We start from the raw sequence: 19,608 nt of genomic DNA, 5'->3' as shown, positions 1-19,608 counted from the left end.
AGGTGTCCTAATTGAGAAAAACAGTTTAAAGCCCTAGTTGTCAAAAACAATGTAAATTATTTAAATACGTAATAAAGTGCCAGGAGCAAGTGCAAGTGAGGGTCTCTTAACATTTAGCTTCATTAGCTTCCTGGTAAATTTACTTCTAATGGTGTAGTACAAATCATTCTCCCAATTTTTGAGGTGAATCCCTTGAGTACAAATAATTTCAGTAATCTCTATAAACTTTTAAAGAGATTTTTGATCCTAAAGCCCTATTCCAAAGCTCATACAATATGGAAGAATTGAGTAGTGAAGAATTTGTACCCCATATACCGGTACAGACACAGTTGTCAGTAGTAGGTTAAGACTTGAAGTTAATTTCACAGAATAAATTAAAAATATGATTAGAATCATATTTATTCAAAAAATGTGTCACCTCAACTTTATATAACTTGGGGGGACCCTCTTTAGAAGAAAAAATACATTTAATTAAAAATTATGTAATTTTGTTGGGTTATAGAAATGAACCATGCAAATGAGAGACCCAGAACATTAAGCTTCATTAATCTCATCATAAGATTCATCTTATTACAATGTAGCACTACCAATTTTGTATGCAAAATTTATTCTTTTGAGGGAAATATAGATAGTGTGTTATTACTATATTAAGTCTGCTTCTGAAATAATCCAGTGTTGACCACATGCAGAAAAATAATATTCTGACTATTTTGAGAGACATTTTGATGTCCATTCATCATATTTGGACTGTTTTCTGCATGTATTCTTAAAAAAAAAGAGGAAGTACTATGTAAAATAAATGATGAAAAGTGGCAGGTGAAAGAAATATGAATAAATTAGTGTTAGTATTTTGGTATCTTGCACATGGAAGGTATTCTTTATAGTTTGATATTTATGTTCTGTAATGTTGTTTGTAAAAACGAAATACCCATCAGTAAGTTTTCTACTATAAGCTGGGTGTGGCCTATAAACCCAGCAACTTGGGAGACTGAAGCAGGAGAATCACAAGTTGGAGGCCAGCCTCAGCAATTTAACAAGGCCCTAAGCAAGTTAGTGAGGCCCTGTCTCAAAAAAAAAAAAAAAAAAAAGGGGCTGGTGATGTGGGTCAGTGGTTAAGTGCTCCTGGATTTAATTCCCAGTACCCCCTTGCAATGTTTTCTACAGTAAAAGTATATTTAGTTGCTCAGGTAGGAAAAAATAAATTCAAATGAGGCTCTCTAATTAGTTTTATATATGTTAAATTTTATGCAGCTGGTTTATTTAATACCCCAAATTGTTGTATCCATAATTGCTTTTATAAATCACAAAATTATGCTAATTAGATATATGAATAAAGTTAAGAACTTATTTTCATTTTTACATGGATAATGACCACTCTTTTGCAGGAAGAAATTTTAGACTTGATAATTGAATCTCATTAGTTACAACATAGAAGTATAAACATATATGTCAATTAAGTGAATTTGCTTATAGGTTGGTAATTTTTTAATATGACTAAATACACTGAGCAAAGAAAGATTAGTGAAAGTGAAAGAAGAACTTGTTTGAGTTGATATCAGTAGTGGACAAGATACCTTTTTCCCAAAGGTAGATTTATGCAATAATTTTACTTCAAATATGTATTTTTCTCTGAATTTGAATTGACCTCACAAGAGTTGACTACAAAGTGGTCAAAACAAAGTGCTTCAGTTCAATTTTAAGGGTATAGATCAAATGAATTTTAAAACTGATTAGACAATTTAACTTGGAATTTAACATAGGATGTGGCTAAGCTTATAAATAGGAGTGTGAAACATTTATCTTACACTCTTTCTTATGTCATTGAAGACAAAAATTTGTTTTCCTTCTGTGCTATATGTGAAGGGTCAGCACTACAAAGATACATATGTTTTATTGGTTTCTCATAAAACTCCACAAACACCAAAATCCATGAGCATTGTAAATTAACTAATTCAGACCACTGGTGTATTGGGCTTCTGAGACTGAGGATGATCATATTTCCCTGCTTTGACCACATAGGGTATCTTTGTAGAAAAGAAATATTTTCTTCAATATATAGATATCAAATTATTCTCTATGGAGCTATTTTCCTAATATTGTGACAGATGAATTTCCATGTCCTCCTTTTGGAACTCCTAACAAACACTTGGAGTACTGAGAAGCTATGAGACAGTGTTGGTATCAGGAGGTTTTATGAACCTCATAACTGTTGCAATAGATGTAGTTGTATCCTTGGTGAAGAACCAAATAGCAATTCATAAAACTTCACTGAAAATGAATTGCAATTTTTGTAATAAAAAAGTAGTGCTATCTGTATTTAAAATAAATCCTAGAATGATAATCACAAAATAGAGATTTTGAGATCCAAAATTGAGGTGAAATGACATTTGGAAACTATAGTTATGGGGAAAATATGCTTTTAAAAAATCTGTATTAACTCATTTGGATGTGAAATCACTGTGGGGAAAATGTGTGGATAATTAGAAAGTATTATAAACATAAATGTAAGAGAAACATAATTCAGAAAGAGGGGCTGAATTATGTTACATTTATAGAAAAAGAGGCAATAAAAAGCGATGTGTTGCATAAAAATAAAAGATAGAATGCACCAAGCACTAGATTAAATGAGACCTTAAAGACAGGAAATGTTATGTGATCTGCAGCACAATTTAGTTAAAAGAAAATAAAAGGGAAGCAAGTATGAGAAAGAAGCATGAGATTAAATTTAGAGATTGTTTATATTCAAGTAACACATCAAAATTAGAAAACTATAGCCTCCTAAAGGAGGATTTACTAAAAATACATGAATACTAATTTCAGCAATTATTTTTTTTCAAAGGAAAAAACATTAAATATTTCTGGCAGAACTGACATTCTGAAGGGAATCAGAAAAGTTTTGCATAAGCTGGGTATGGTGGGTATACCATACCTATAATCTCATGGACTCTGGAGGATGAGACAGTAGGATCACAAATTCAAGGGCAGCCTCCTGAATTTAGAAAGTCCCTCAACAGGTTATGGAAACCCTGCCTCAAAACAAAAAATTAAAAATAACTGGGAATATAGCTCTGTTGGAAAAGTACCCTGTGGTTCAATCCTTAGTACCAAGAAAAGAAAAAAAGGAAAAATGAAAAGTTATGTATTAATTAGACCAAAGGATACAGTAGATTAAAAATTGCCTTTGACTAACATTACCTCATCTTATATTCATTGACCCTATGAAGATAGATGTCAGTGGCACCTTTCCAAGTTTGTGATGTTCAAAAACATCTCCATACTTTTCCAAATGTCCCCTATGTGAATAATAAGATTGAAAATCAGAAAAGGTCTAGACTAACATTTTTATTACAAACTCATTTAATTAATTCTAGACTTCATGAATTAATGAGTTAAAAACAGTACCTTTTGAAATTATACACTTTGAATATAAATTATTATTGAGCTGTTCAGTTAGACTACAAGGATATTAAGGTTTAATATTTTATGCTTTATATAATATACCTAAAATGACCAAATTGTTAATTTAATTGATTTTCACTACCAGCATCTTTTCACCTTTCTAACATTATTCAAAATAGAAACCCAACACAAAATTAAACTAAGAAATCATCATGTAATGAAAAAGTTCATGGACTTAGAGGAAAAAAAGGCATAGATTTGCATTATTTCTTTTAATTACCCATTCTTTGACTCCAGTCATTTTTTTAGTCTTTCTGAGCCCTACTTTATTTATATGTAGAGAGGAGAATTAAATTATATAAGACAGTTTATAAATATCAGTTCTTGAAACTAGTGTTGAACCATGGAGAAGTTTACATTTGGCTTCTGCTAAATGAGACAGATACAGAAATTTTAGTGAGATCTTCATACAGTTAAATTTACTTGATTTTTATAGGACTTTTATTCTGAGATTTTTCCATATTTTAGGATAAAATATAATTTATTTAATTACATTGTAATTGTGATTATAAGAGCATATGATTTCCTTTTTGCTCTTCATAAAATCAAAAGAATTTTTTTTTAAAAAAAATTACTAGTCTGTTGAATTAAGAGATTAAGAAGCATTGGCTAGATCTCTAAGGCCTTGCTTCCTAGAAGAAAGAAGAATGTCTGAACATAAAAATTATAGCTCTACTATTTACTTTTGTTCAATAATATAATTAGCTGCATAAAAATAACTTGGCAAATACTACCAGAAATTTTTCAAATTAAAAAAAAAGATGAAAAGAAAGTTATATAAAAACTTAGTATTCTTAAAATGAAACTTAGAAAACCTTCAGGTAAGATGGGAATTTTGAACATGAGTATCAAACTACCACCTTCACAAGATCTTGGCAAAAATAAAGAAAAATGAAAATAGAGAAAAACTTTTCTTAATAATGAAAGTTTTATTTTATTTTATTTATTGTATTTACTGAGAAATGTTATGGAATTTACTCATAGAATCCTATTGTTTAAGAAGTATGTAAAAACTTGCCCCTTCCTCCTCAGAAAACCATTTGTTGTTATAGGGAAAATAGTAGAGAAATTCTTGGAAGAATTTTTATAGTAGTACTCTCTGACTTGGTGGAGAGAGGATGGCTAGCTAGTAACTTTACTTAGAATTCCCTTTGTTACTACAGATCAGTAGTTACTGAAAAGTAGGTGTTCTAGGGACCACAATAATCAGAACTCTGCTACCACCTGGTGGGTAAGGGAAGCTAATCTCTTTATATAGACTCTGCTGTAGAAGTCAGAAATCGAAGAATCCAAACTTGACTACATATTGTACTGAAGGAGGAACTTACACCAGATAGATTACTAGCAGAAGAAAACAGGTGCCTAATTCTTAGAATGGCCAAGAGAAAAAAACTGAATGAGCTTTCTTTGTTGAAATTATCCATGGCACTATTTTTTTGTTTCTCAGACACAAAAATTTCTTAACCAGAAAAAATAAACATATATAACTACCCCCTTCAAATTAAGGTATAAGAAAACTTTAAAATCATCCTCTTATAAGAAATGAGATTTAAATAGTATCTATCAGTTGTATGCTAGACCTGAAGAAAGACTTCTTTCTCAAGCCTGAATACAGAAAAACCAAAGTGAAGTCTATGAAAAGCCTCTACAAAGAAATGGCTGAAGGAAAATTTTTAATGAGAGATGGAAGAATGGTACATTTTTAGATTTTTTATAATAAAACTGTAAATTTTTAAATTCTGATTTGTGTTTTCAGTAAAATTCAAGATTGCACGGAAGATGGAAGGAGAACCTCATTATTATACAGAATACGTATATGATGTAATGAGAGAAAGAAAAAAATGTGTGTCACATTAGATTGGATAGAGAGAAAGGATGGGAGAGGAGGGGAGGAGTAAGGAGGATAGGAAGGGCAGCAGAATAGAATTGACAATATGATTGATGTATGTACATTCCATGTATGTATTATATGTAAAAATTCATTTTGCTGTCATGTATGACTAAAAATAAAGAAAGAAAGAATTAAAAAAAAGATTGGCTTTAATGAACCAAAACATGAAAGATTAAATAATGAACTTATATATAAAAAGATGTAATTCGGAATGAGAAAGAATGTAAGATAATTATTAATGCTATACAAATTTTCAAATTCCATTCATAGCAAAGAGTGGAAACCACACTGAAGGAAAAAAGATCAGAGATATGGGGAAACACTTGAAATTTTTCTTTCAGAATATAAAGGAAAAGACAGATGAAAATAGAAGATGATATATATGGAGGACAAACATTCAATATACTGATACTTATGGACGCAGGAAGGAAGAGATAAGAATAAATTGAACAGAAAAATTATTGTGTAATCAGATCCTAAAAGTGTTACAGAACTCCAGCCTTCTGGGAAACTCAGGCAGCACAAAGATCACTCTGCCCATCAAACCCCATTTCTTGTGATCAAGTCAGAAAGATTTCAAACATGTCACTCAAAGTAACAGGCATGAGTTTATTGAAGGGATAGGAAAAGAGAAAGGGGACACTCCTCTCAGAGAGGAGAAGTATAACATCCCTCTCCTGCACTCCAGTTTTATTGGGGATTCCAGAGAAGTTTCCAGAGAGTCTCACCCAGGTCCACCTCTTGACTTTAGATTGACAGCAAGATGACATCAGACTTTTAAGTCCCCGATACCATGCCAACTCTAGGTCACTTTAGCCCATGCTGAGGAATTCTAATGGAATTCATAGCCATAAATTCTTAAAGATTCCTCCTGTGGTTATGAGGAATTATCCTTATCTCCCTGAGTTTCAGGATCTGGTCTGTGAAAATGGTCACAAAAGCTTCTCCCTTCAGGGTAACTTGGGCTCCTTTTATTGACATTATTTTGGACCTGCATTTCTCTTGCCAGTAACAGGTAGTTTGCTGAGGAATGTGACATAACCTGTTCATTTAAGCCAGGCAAGGCTGCAAGTAAATTGCTTCTTGGAAAAGAAAGCATGTGGGGTTCAGCAGAGTGGACCCATTTTATGGAATTGTTCCCTTAATCTCATGTTGCAACTATCTGTCCTCTATCAAAGGGATCAATTAAGATTTAGAGCCAAATCAAAATAACCAAGCAAAACCTTTACTAATTTACTTGGACAGTATGTATAGTCAAGCAGCAAAAAAGGCTCAGCTCTCCAGTGTTCCATTTCTTTACACACAGCCACCCTAGGCAAGAGATGGGCGTGGTGGTGGTGACTATATCCCATTATATCCAAGGAGCAGTGGAGAAAAGTGCCTCCTGCCTTCAGTGTCCCCATCCCCCATGACAAAGTCTTTGTAGAGGTGCCTGATAAGAAAAAGAGGTACCTGGAATTGGAATGCAAGTATGCTTGTGAGCATGGCTGGTGTATTGGTGTGTATGTGTGCATGTATGCATGTGTAGCAGAGGTGAAGGGCCTGCCTCCTTGACTGTACCAAGTTACTGACTGTACCAAATCTGGTATGGAGGGGATACCTACTACCATGAAGTATGGCAAGGAAAACCTCCTGTCTATGATTAGGTGTGAAAGATTGTATATAGATTTTTGGAGAAGTCAGACATTTCCTTGAATTGTAAGAATGCTAAAAATAATCTAGTAAAAAACAGGGGGATGGAACAGGTTAAAATGAAGAAAAAATCATGTTTGTCCCAAACTTCACAACAATCTTCATAGCCAGGGAACAATGTGATAATAAAAGAATATCTACATTTTTTATGGCAAAAATGTTATACCTAGAGAATTCTTCATTTAACCAAGTTGTTATTCAAGTACAAAGACAACAATGAAAACACTTTCAGAAACACAAATATTTATAAAATACTGATCTTGAAAAAATGATTTGAAAATGTCCTTCAACCAAACTAAAGATTGGAAAGGTAATGTTAAAAGTACTGGTACAAAGTAGCAAAATTATTTAAGTAATGGAGTTCAAAGAATTGGTGTAAATAAGGTTATGATGGAATGAAAATATTGTAAATTATTTTTCATGGGAAACTAATATTTTTTTTATAAAAATTTAAAGTATTTTGACCCTAAACTCTTATACTATTAGAAAATCAAAAGTAAAAACATGTCAATTTCTTCTACATATGAAAGTTCAATAGATATTTGTTTCATCTTTGATGCTGAAGAAAATAACTTCTAATAGAATACGTAATGCGATTTATATCTTTGAAATTACTAGGGAAAAGATATTTGAGAGAAAATATATTCCATATAGTAAAAGAAACTAAGGAACAACAAAGAATAATTTATTAAACATAAGCTCTCATTGACAAGAAGAAAACAATTCTAATAATTGGCAAAATTATTTAAATTGTCTAAATACAAAAGTTGTACCTAAAAACATTGCCCCAAAAGATTTTTAAAAAATAAAGTGGAAAATTAACAAAGATATTTCACTACATGTAAATTGAAATAAAGCAGAATATGAAAGTATTTTCAAGTGCAGTCCATGTATTATTACACTTACTGAGTATTCTAAAATAGTCATTTTTTAATTGAAGAAAGCCAACATCCTCAGGGAAGCTATAACTGTTGTGAAGCTATAACTGTCATGTATCTATGCATTATGTTTCATAGTATGGTATAAAAATAAACAAAATACATGTATTTCATACTATGTTATCAAAATAAATAAAATACAATTTTAAACATATGAAAAGAAATTATGAAACAGTAGTCAAGTTCTTCAAGTAGGCAAAAATGAATAGAACAAGGTTAGAGATGATCTGAATAGTTTTCCTTTTATAGATCATACATTTTCATGCTTTTGGTTTAAGTCCAAGAACTTTTTGTCTAATCCTAGTAATCCCAGTTCTCAGTGATTTTTTTTAGCCTTTTTTTTCTTCTAAAGTTTTATTGTTTTCAGTTTTTCTTCAGTTTGAGCTAACTTTTATGAAGGTGCAAGGTTTAGGTTCAGTGCTTTTTTGCTCTTTTAAGATGAAATAAGAGTTCAACTTTTTTGCCAATTAGAACACATGGATACTTTAAATAACAAAATATAGACTTCAGGTGCAAAAACTGGGTATTATAAAACTGTGGTTGAAAATACACATTGTTGTTAATAATTGTCCACAATTGGACTTCTTGGGATTGACCCAAAGATAAATAATCATATGTATCAAAAATTTACATAGAATAAATGTCCTGTATTGTGATTGATTTATTAGTTAGATAGAATACACCAACATTAGAATTACTTGTCATGTAAAAATATTCGCAATATATTATCACATATAAAAATAGTATGCATAAAATGTTATTAGTATAGAGTTTACGAGTGATTTTTTATTCTTTGTATTTTTTTCCTAAACGTTCCAATAATATTCATTGCTACTTACTAAGAGTATTTTTAATTTAGAGAGTTGTAGAGAATAGTTTCTTTGTGGTTACTAATTTGAATTTTATTACTGTTTGAAGTTTTCTTTCATGAATTTAAAAGTACTGCAGTACTATATATGAATATACCATGGTGAATCCCACTTCTCTGTATAATGCACCAAAATTAAAAGTGAATTCAAGAGAAACAAGAGTAGAGGAAAGGGATCTGAGGGAGGAGGAGAGACTGGAGAATAAAATGGAGCAAATTGTTATGTGCATACATGAATATATCACAGTGAACAACACTATTACATATGATTATAATGCATTAATAAAAACATTTTTTAAGTACTGTAATATTTTAAAGTTATTTTAAGGAAACGGAAGGTATTTTTCCCTCAGCAGACTGTATCTCTGTAAAGGAAGTTATTAACATAATTTATGTTTAATTATCCCTTAATTTTAAATGCTTATTTTTCATTTAAATTAATTTTTAAAGCATAATAATTACACTCAAGAGTAAATCTTGTATTATATTTTATTTTTGGTATGAAATTTTCTAAAATATGGAAAAAGTGAATAACCACCACTTCTTTGTTGACTGATTTAATTTATACATATCAACCTGCCTGTCTAATGATTAATTTAGAAGTAATGGATAGCAGAAAAACTATCTCAACTCTTCAAAATTCATATTATTTACTAATATTTTTAGGTTAAAATTTTTAAGGCTTTCCAAGTTTTTGAAAACAGTAATTTGTTTATTTTCTTCAGACTAAAGACAAAAATGATTGTAAGTGGTATTGAACCAGTTATAGTTAGTACATAGTAAAGTGAAATGGCAAGTCAAAAATCAGTGCGTTCTTTCTCAAACAAATAAGGAAATATATTATGAATCACTTGAACCAGTTTTCATTTTGTTGAAAATAATTATAGATGTCATAAGGGGGAGAATGTAATTAAATATCTGCTGTTGGATTCTGTTTAAGTATAGAAATATACATATGCATGTATTTTCTAGCTCTTCTAGCTATTGAGAGGCCCTGGAAGCAATGACTGCCATTCTCTTCTAAAATGACTCCTAATTCCTAGAGAAATGGTTGATTTCAGCAGAGAAGTACAAAATAAGCTAGAACACCTTGTTAAAGAAAGAAAGTGAAAAGGACTTAAATAATTGTGGGGCCATGCCTAAAGGACATAGAAACCATCTTGAAGGACTTCAGTTGGCTATCTGTAAGGCAAATTGAGTAACAAATAACCATAGTATAACAGATTGTCTTAGGCCACTTGTGCTAAAATAATAAAAATACTTGGGGCTGAGTAATTTATATAATAGAAATTAATTTCTCACAGTTTTCAAAGCAGGAAAGTTCAGAAACAAGGCACTAGTAGCCTCAGTGTACATTAAGAACTAGTTTCTGCTTCAAGATGGTATCTTCAATTCCTGTAGAGGAGATGAGCAGTATATCCTCATGTCAGAAAGTGGAAGGGCAAAGGATGACTGTAATAAAAACAATAGATTATATGTGTTGGTAAGAACCCTTATATATACTATGCTAGAGGGAATGTCAAATGGTGCAGCAGTTTTGGAAAACAGTTTTGTCATTTCCTCAGTAAGTTAAACATAGAGTTATCCATATGATGCAGCAATTCCACTCCTAGGTTATATACCCATGAGAGTTGAAATACATGTACACATAGCAGCCTTATTTATAGCAGTACAAATGTGGAAAAACTCAATGTATATCAACTGATAATAGATAAATAGCAGGTGGCATATCCATACAATGGAATATTATTTAGCAATAAAAACAAATGAGGCATGATGTAACAGGCCCATCACAAAGGAGCACATATGGTATTATACTATTCATGTGAAATGTACAGAATAGGTAAATCTATGAAGACAAGTGATAAAGCAGTGGTTGCTTAAGGCTGAGAGAAAGGGGCATATGTATATGGATAGAGATAATGATTAAGGTATGTAGAGTTTCTTGGGGGGGTAAAATTTTTTCTATAGTTGATTATGGAGTGGATGCATACCTCTGAATCTACTAAAGGCCACTGAATTGTGTGCTTTAAATGAATGAATGTATGGTATGTGAATTGTATCTTAACACAGCTATTTTTTCATCTGATCATCCATCATTTTTAAGGTGATTTAAGTTCAGTGAGTAAAGAGCTAAATATAAAATATTATTAGTGTAATTTCACAGCATTTTTATCTTGCATTTTCATATTTGCTGCTATTAAAACTACTTACAAGCCTACTGTGTTAAGGTGGTTATGGGGGTGGCGGTGGTGTCCCAAGATGCAATTGGCTGCATTGGATGCATTCTGCTATCATGTATAACTAATTAGAAGGAATTTTTTTTAAGTCATAAAAAGTTATCACTTGACCCCTCATAACAAATTTCTCCATGTTTTTGAATTTATGTCTACTGTGTTGTAAATTGTAACAGATGTAGGTATTAAACAAACAGAAGGGTGACTTATAATGAGAATGCTGAAGTTTTATAGAAATTAAAATTATCAAACATTTTGAGAAAAAGTCAAAAAGGATTGGGAATTTCAAAGATTTTAATAATTTAAGGTTAAAAAGGAAACTTTTTTTAAACTTTATTTCTATGTGGTGCTGAGGATCAAACCCAGTGTCTTGCACGTGTGAGGCAAGTGCTCTACCACTGAGCTATAGCCCCAGCCCCCAAAGGAAACATTTTTAACTCAATGGGATATTCAACACTGCTCCCCCAAAGTGAAAATTTAGCAGATGTGTTACTGGTGACCTGAGGTATTTGAAAACAGTTGAAGTTTATCATGAACATACATCATGCCTTCCCCCAAGGATAATTCTTTCTGTAAATGAAACATGTAAAAGGAACTCTTCCATTCCACATTGTGACTCAAATTCAAATGACTGAAACTTTACAAGAGGAATGCACTCTGTCTCTTCTCTTTCTAATCACACATACTCTTTCTAATCACATAGATCAACCTCAGACTTCACAAGTAAAAATCTTGTGTGACTTTCACATCATTCAACAACCAATACAAATATTTCTAGAACCATCAAATTTTCAGAGTAAACTTTGTACCAGTGAGGTGATGGTATTATTTTCAAAAGATTCTCCTATTCATAATGTATGTTCTTTATTTGCCCATGCATTTATTTTACCAAAAATTATTCAATTTGTTTGCCTGATTACTGCCAAAGTGTCTATTTATAATCTCAGTCCAATCAATCTGAAACACTGTGTACTACATAAAATTATTTTGATAAACTGTCAATTTCTGACTCTGTTTTGGACTGACAGTGCCCCAGATTTGCCCCAAGTTGATTTTCCCGATTTTTTAAACGTTTTTAAATAGTTAATGGATCTCTGTTTTACTTATTTATTTATATGTGGTGCTGAGATTTGAACCCAGTGCCTCACACATGCTAGGCAAGCACTCTACCATTAAGCCACAACCCCAGCCCTACTTTTAAAAATAAAAGTAATAAGTTTTCAAAAAAAGAACTTAAATCACCTTAAAAATGATGATCAGATGAAAAAATAGCTGTGTTAAGATACAATGAAATACATGATGAAATGCTTAGAAAGAAAAGTTCATGTTTGGTTAGACAGAAGTATATCAAGCCATTGTTCTGTATTCAACATCACTAATCAGAAATATAGTCACAAATATTAGAATAGTTTAGAATGTAAAGTAGAGAAAGGTATTTAGAATTACCCTTAAGATGAAATCTTACTAGGGATACAGATACAGAACTGCATTTGGAAGTATATTTGATTGACAGAACTAAGATATTACTGGTTTTTTAAAAATATTAGTGTGATGTTATCTAACTGTTGTTTTATTAGATTTTATAGACAGAATCATTGTTTCCTGTCCCTCATGTAAAAATCTATCAGTTAAAAATTGATTCACAGAGTATGAGGAAGAAGCAAGTTACATGTGAACTCACAGAATTTACTTAAATTATTTACTTCCTCTACCCAAGTAAGAAAGCTGCAATGCAGGTATTTAATCTAATGGTTTTGTTAAAAATTGGGACTATCATAAGTAGCTGAAAGATGAAGATTGTTGATATAACAAAATCTTTATATTGCCCCCAATGGGATAATATTATTTGAGCAAGGATTTCCACATTTTAATAAAGAGAATAACTTTTCTCAAATCTTAACATTTACAGGAAAAATATATAAAACAAAGCATTCTATTAAATACATATCAATTGTTAACTAAGATGATGATGGAAATTTAAATGGGAAAATATAATATCTTTGATAGTGTTATAGACTGAAGTTTTAAGTTAAAATTGGATCAAATGGAAGAGCTTTATTTTTTTCTCCATATGATCCTAAATAACAATTTTAATTATTTTTTTCACTGAGTTGTGAAATTATATGGCTGTAGTATAATACAGATGAGACATAGAAATTTATACTATTTGAGTCTAGAAAGTTTTTCATTAATGTTACTGATGTTTTAAAGATAACTTCAGTTAGAATAATAGGTTGAAATGTGAGCTTTTCAAAATAAGACAAAATTGCTAATGTTTGGGTGTTATTTTATTGCCTTTGACTTTTCTAGCTCCAATGAAAGGATTCCAGTTGGATTTTTTTTCTATTCCTTTGATTTTTTGAAAAGCTTTAAGCCAGAAGCAAATTTGGGTTATTTTTGAGACCAGATGGGGAGGAAAATGAAAGGGGAGTTTCTAACAGTTTCTTGTAGAGGGAATTTGGAGAAACTTAAAGTGTGAGAGAAGTTTTTAAGAGAAGAAAGGAATTTTTCGGCTATTGTTTAAGAAATGAAATTGAAGAACTTAGGTTGCTTTGAAATTAGTTTTCAACTGCCATCAGTTTCCTTTGATCATAGTAAAATTTGAGATGAGACAGTGTGGCTCAAATATTTAATACAGTTGGGAATTGTCTAACGTTTTATATCAGTGATTTTCATGGAAGCTGGAGGAGGGAGAACAATTTTATCTGGAAGAGGAAGGTATTGCCGTAAAGTAGCTTTCATTGTTGTTACTTTTAATTATTGTTGATTAAAGTTTGATATTTTGTCCTGTTAAAGAACAAATTATTAGCTGATTTATGTATGACCTACCATATTTTTATATTATTATCAATTCCTTTTTTCCCCTTTGGGGGCATTGAATATTATATTAGCTTGGGGGAAAGAGAATGTGGGAAGAAATGGAGTAGAATTTGATTCCATATGTCTTCTTATACATGAAATAAACTCGGCGAATCTGAATTTTCTTTTTTTGTCCTGTCATCAGTCTTGTCCTGCTCTGTACTATCAGCCAAAGTGGTGATAATTTCTTTAAGTACAGAGACAGTCTTTAAAGTCTGCAATTTCCAGATGTTGGATCAGTTCTTCAAGATTTTAGTGATGTCAGTGAACATGGCAATCATCTTTTTGTGTTTTCTTTTGAACCTATCTATACATAAATTTATCAGGATACCACAGGGAAAAGATTCCTAGAGTAATACTTGACAACAGAGTAAGTTGTAAGTGAATAGTCTTCAATATTATTTGTTATATAGTAGAACAAATTACATGCTAGTAGAACTGTTACATGCTATTTTTATATAATATCTCCACAATGAAAAGGAGGAACAATTTGTATAGTTTGTTATTGCTACTTCATACAGTTTTATAAAAATATTTCATTTATTTGACTGGAACCCTTCATTATCAACATCTCTATGAAATCATGTAGCTGAAACACCCAATACTGCATGAGGGCAGAATTGATCATGTAGGGAAATGGTCTCTTGGGACTTTTCAGAAGAAACCTAATCATTTAAGAGTAATGTTTCATATATTATAAAGATGAATCATCAATGTTTTTGTTTTTACTCTATGAAGCAGAAATTGAGCAACTAAATTGAAATTGTAGACATGATGAAAATTAAGTCATTTCTGCTTTTTATTCATAATACAACCTTGAAAACATCCTTTATGATCATTATCATTCAAATTATTTAATGAACAAAATGAAATCCCAGATTTAGTAATTAGAGAATTATTTTCAGAAATATGTACAGACTTCATAGCTAGAAAAATCCACTAATTGGATTCTATGCATTTTTTTGGCAGGTAACAAATCACAAGACAGTGGCATAGCAGAGATGGAAGAGCTTCCTGTACCACATAACATCAAAATAAGCAATATCACATGTGACTCATTCAAGATTTCATGGGAAATGGATTCAAAATCCAAAGACCGAATTACACACTATTTCATTGACCTCAACAAGAAAGAGAACAAGAACTCTAATAAATTTAAACACAAGGTAAAAATCTAACAAGTACTTATTTATCTTAAATGCTTTCTAAGTATGAGGACACTTTAAAAGAAGAATAATGTTCTATTAGTAACATATGATACACTCAGCATTGGGAAGAATAAAAATTGTATGTGATTTAAAAACCCTGTACCTCTAATATATTTTGGAAGAAAATGAAATGCTCTGATTATTGTTAAATGAATGCAAATACCATATGACCTAAATATTCTACTCTTTGATATTTATCCAAAAGAACTGAAATCAGCATATTATGATGATATGGACATTACATCATTTCAGTGTTTATAGCAGCACAGTTCACACATTATGGAACCACCTAGGAGTCAGCCAACAGATGAATGGATAAAGAAAAAAATAATGTGTGTATACACATACACATTATGTGTGTGTGTATGTATGTCTCTATACACACATTTTATACACACACACACACACACACACACACACACATACACAATGGAATTCTACTTAGTCCCAGAGAATGAATTGATGTCATATACTGATAAAGGTTGGAACTGGAGAATATCATGCTAAGTGAAATAACCCAGAGGCAGAAAGTCAAGGGTGAAGTGTTTTTTCTCATATGTGGAAGCTAGACCAAAATAAGGGGGAAAAAATTAAAAGGTGAGTGAGGGATTTCCTTGAAAACAGAAGATAGATCAGTGGAGTAAAGGAAGGAGTTTGAGGGGATGGGAAGAGAGATAAGAAAAGGGTGAAATTAATCTGACCAAACTTTCCTGTGTACATATATGAATATACCACAGAGAATTTCACCTTTGTGTAAAGTATTTTTAAATAGGTAAATTCTTTTGTTAGCTAGGAATTTAAGTTTCTCTTCTCTCTGTTGTTTATAAGTGACTAAAGTTACACTTGAATGCCCTTCCCTCCCTCCCACCTTTCTTATTTCCTTCCTTTTTATCCCTTCCCTTCCTTTCCTTCTTTTTTGTTCCTATTCTTCCTTTTTTCATTTTTAGGATGTTCCAACAAAATTGGTGGCAAAAGCTGTTCCCTTGCCAATGACTGTCCGTGGACACTGGTTTCTGAGCCCAAGAACTGAATATACGGTAGCAGTGCAGACTGCCTCAAAACAAGTTGATGGTGATTATGTTGTATCTGAATGGAGTGAAATTATAGAATTCTGCACAGCAGGTAAGAAAACTAGATACAAATACAAGAAAAACAAAATGTTACTTGTTTCCAGAAAGGTAATTACCAAAAAGTATTTATTTTTTGTAACTATAAAGTGAATAGGTATTGCATAGGTTAGTTTTTCATTGTCAGTAGCATTGTGTAACAGAATGAACAATATTGTATTGATTGGAGGGAACTGAGGTTCTCAGTTCTCAAACTTGAGTGATGTCATCAAATCACTTTTTTGCTGCATATATAGTTTGATATTATTTGCAATGAAAGCTTTATAAATAAAAATACATGCAGTTTGATAATATACTCATATTTTGAACTTCATATTCTTCTTTTTATTCTTTGATTTTCACAGATATTGAAGGAAGGAAGACAGAAATATACTTCTCTAATATAGGGGAATAGAGGCAGGTCTCAATAACTATGCCTAATAGAAATGTTGGATTTTTCACTTGAGTAGTGGAAGAGCTTAAGGAAAAGATAGCTTTAAACTAGTGTCCTGTTTGTGTGTCTTTTCTTTATTAAAAAGTACCTTAATAGCCATTTGGCATAAAGAAATCTGATGTAAGGAAACTGCTTTACTGGGGAGGTTTAATCTAAGACAAAAAGGCACAATCTCTTTTTCCATTGTGTCACACAATTTGAGTATCCCTGATCTGAAAATTTGAAATCTGGAACATTTTTAACACTGATGTTTTTGAATTTTTGAGCATTTTAGGCTTGGGGAGTGGGAATGCTCAATCAGTTAAAGTATATGCAAATATTCCAAAATCCAGAAAACTCTGAAATTTGAAATACTCTGGTGTCAAGCATTTTGGATAAGGGATATTCAACCTATAATGCCTGCAGTTTTCTCTATGACAAATGAAACAATATCAGGTATTTGTCACTAAAAGGAGCTAAAATTTATTTGCCAAAATCCCATATGACATTAGAGAAAGGTTTGAAATATTGTTTCTTTTTTAGTTTCAGGAAGATCCTTCCAGTTCACAAATAGCACACATACACACACATGCATACAAATGCACACACATGCACATGTATTCATTCTGTTCAACTATATAAGTGCATGTTGTTATTTCTGTATGTATGCAGGAAAATTCTTTTTTTATTTTGTTTTCATTTAGAGTGGAATCTCCCTGTAGTTCATTATGTACATCGCATAATTCTCCTAAAAATTATAGAGAAACTGCCTGCTTTTAAGTGAACTACAACAATTTCTATACATTATTTTGCCTTTTTATTTTTGTAAGTCAAATCTAAGAGGAACTTAAGCTGTTCAGAGCTATAGTTTGAGTTTATCAGTTTATTTGGGGACTGTTTCTTATAAACTTTATAACTTGGTCTCTTACATTTTAAGAAAGCTATTGTGAATAATTGTCATTTAATCTTGACATTAATTCACATATCATTTATTGAGCCCATACTGTGAGCTAGGCACTTTACAAGGTATTGGAAATACAATATGATACAATCATATAAAATAGAATACCACAGACTAATCTACTTCTAGTATGTAACAGAGATAAAACAATACTCACTATAATAATGCCATTATTGACTATTTAGATAATATTTATCTCCTATGGATCATTAGTTCTTTGAAGGGAAAAATATATTTTTATCTTTTAATCTGATTGTCTAATTTTGCATAGTGCTTTGTATATAGTACATTTTAATATAAATAAATGCTGGTTGATCTGGTACAGAGTAAGTAAACAAATTCTGCCATGAGCACTTTAACTAGGTTGGTCTGTTTAGAAACTCTAAGTAACCTTTATAGACCAAAAGTTTCCTTAGTTTTTGTTGCAGGTGTTTGAAGTAATTCTCAATTTTCAAAACAAAAAGTTTATTAAGAAGTATCAAATAATTTTAAGAGTTGTACTAGTCTTTTGTACTCAAAGACATCTATGAGCCAGAAATGGAGTCTCAAAGTTACTGGCTATATGAACACTGAGCAAAAACATTTAACTTTGATGAGCTTCAATTTTTACATCATTAAAACAGCCATATTTAATCTATCTTATGAACCTCAGAGGTTTAGAAAATAAATTAAGCATTATTTCTACTCTCCAACTTTGCTGATTGCTTGCAGATTATAAATTTCTTTCATTCAGTTTATCAATTGATTGTAGACAAGTTGCTATAGTGCTGATGGACATTAATTGGGTTATGAAGACTTATATTGAACATACGTTTGTTTCAGGATATTCAATTTCAAAGAGCAAAAAAGTACAAGGATATTCTAAGAAACAACATAAACCATAACAAGGGGCTAGAGATGTAGCTCAGTGGTAGAGCACTTGTTTAAAGAAAAATGTGCCACACAAGGACAGTGAATGTATGTTTGTTTTTTATAAATTGCAATTACTGTTTATTTAGTTGAATTCTCTACAGGTAATTATTAATAATCTCTAATTTATTAAGTATGTAGCTGGTACTTTTGGTGCTATATTTTAAATAAAAAGATTTTTTTTAAATTACAGACTATTCAAAAGTTCATCTAACACAACTGTTGGAGAAGGCTGAAGTGATTGCAGGACGTATGCTTAAATTTTCTGTTTTTTATCGTAACCAGCACAAAGAATATTTTGACTATGTTCGGTAAGAATAAAAAAAATTGGTGTTTTTTTTTAACTAAAAATGATTCAAATTCTAGGCTCATGTTTCCCATTACTCTAGTTTTATAAAATTGGAATTCCAGATTTCTTTTTTAAATAGTTAATTATACTGACTTTTATTTCTTAGAAAAATTAAATGAAAAAAATCATCTGATGATTTTCCCCCCACATCACTTAGATTGCTTTCCATGATCACATAACAATTCTGGTCTATTTGACTGGAATGTCTTAAATCTGGCATTTAGATTGATGAGTATTTATTATACATATTCCTGCAAATCCCACTAACTCAAATGTCCTCTGCTTGACCAAATGTTCTTCTCTTTTTGTGGATCTCTTTAAGACATTGAAATGAGAGGATAAGAAAAAAGACTATGTCATGAATTATTATGATAATTCAGGTGGGATTTTCAGACTTTCTCCAGAGTGGAAAGCTCTTAATCATTAGTGCAAATTAATTATTCATGAGAACAATCTCTTTTGTTTACTTTTGAATTGTAGTGATTTCAACTGGATTTTTAAAGATCACCTATTTCAATCCCTTGAAGCAATTCTCAAGAAGTTAATAGAACTCTATCCCATAGGTAGTTTAATACTTGCAACATTTTCATATTTGTAGAAGACAATTTCAAGAGCATAAACAGGCAGATATATGTTTTAAAGTGAGATTAAGGATTTCAAAATGACAAGTGCTATTTTGGTTCTATAACTTTTATACA

General features: G+C 31.2%; 1 protein-coding gene across 1 annotated transcript in view; it reads left to right on the top strand.

The window, feature by feature from the left end:
- The window catches only part of Phyhipl (phytanoyl-CoA 2-hydroxylase interacting protein like), a 55,790-nt gene that overhangs the window by 23,540 nt on the left and 12,642 nt on the right, over positions 1 to 19,608 (top strand). Inside the window, exons 2-4 of the mRNA XM_027931266.2 lie at positions 14,914 to 15,110; positions 16,100 to 16,274; positions 18,755 to 18,872. Coding sequence (XP_027787067.1) covers positions 14,914 to 15,110; positions 16,100 to 16,274; positions 18,755 to 18,872 — 490 coding nt within the window. The remainder of the gene's footprint in view (positions 1 to 14,913; positions 15,111 to 16,099; positions 16,275 to 18,754; positions 18,873 to 19,608) is intronic.

The sequence above is a fragment of the Marmota flaviventris genome, chromosome 4, assembly GCF_047511675.1.
Source record: "Marmota flaviventris isolate mMarFla1 chromosome 4, mMarFla1.hap1, whole genome shotgun sequence".
NCBI lineage: Eukaryota > Metazoa > Chordata > Mammalia > Rodentia > Sciuridae > Marmota > Marmota flaviventris.
Note: the sequence above shows the minus strand (reverse complement) of the source record. Positions and strands in the feature narration are given on the sequence as shown.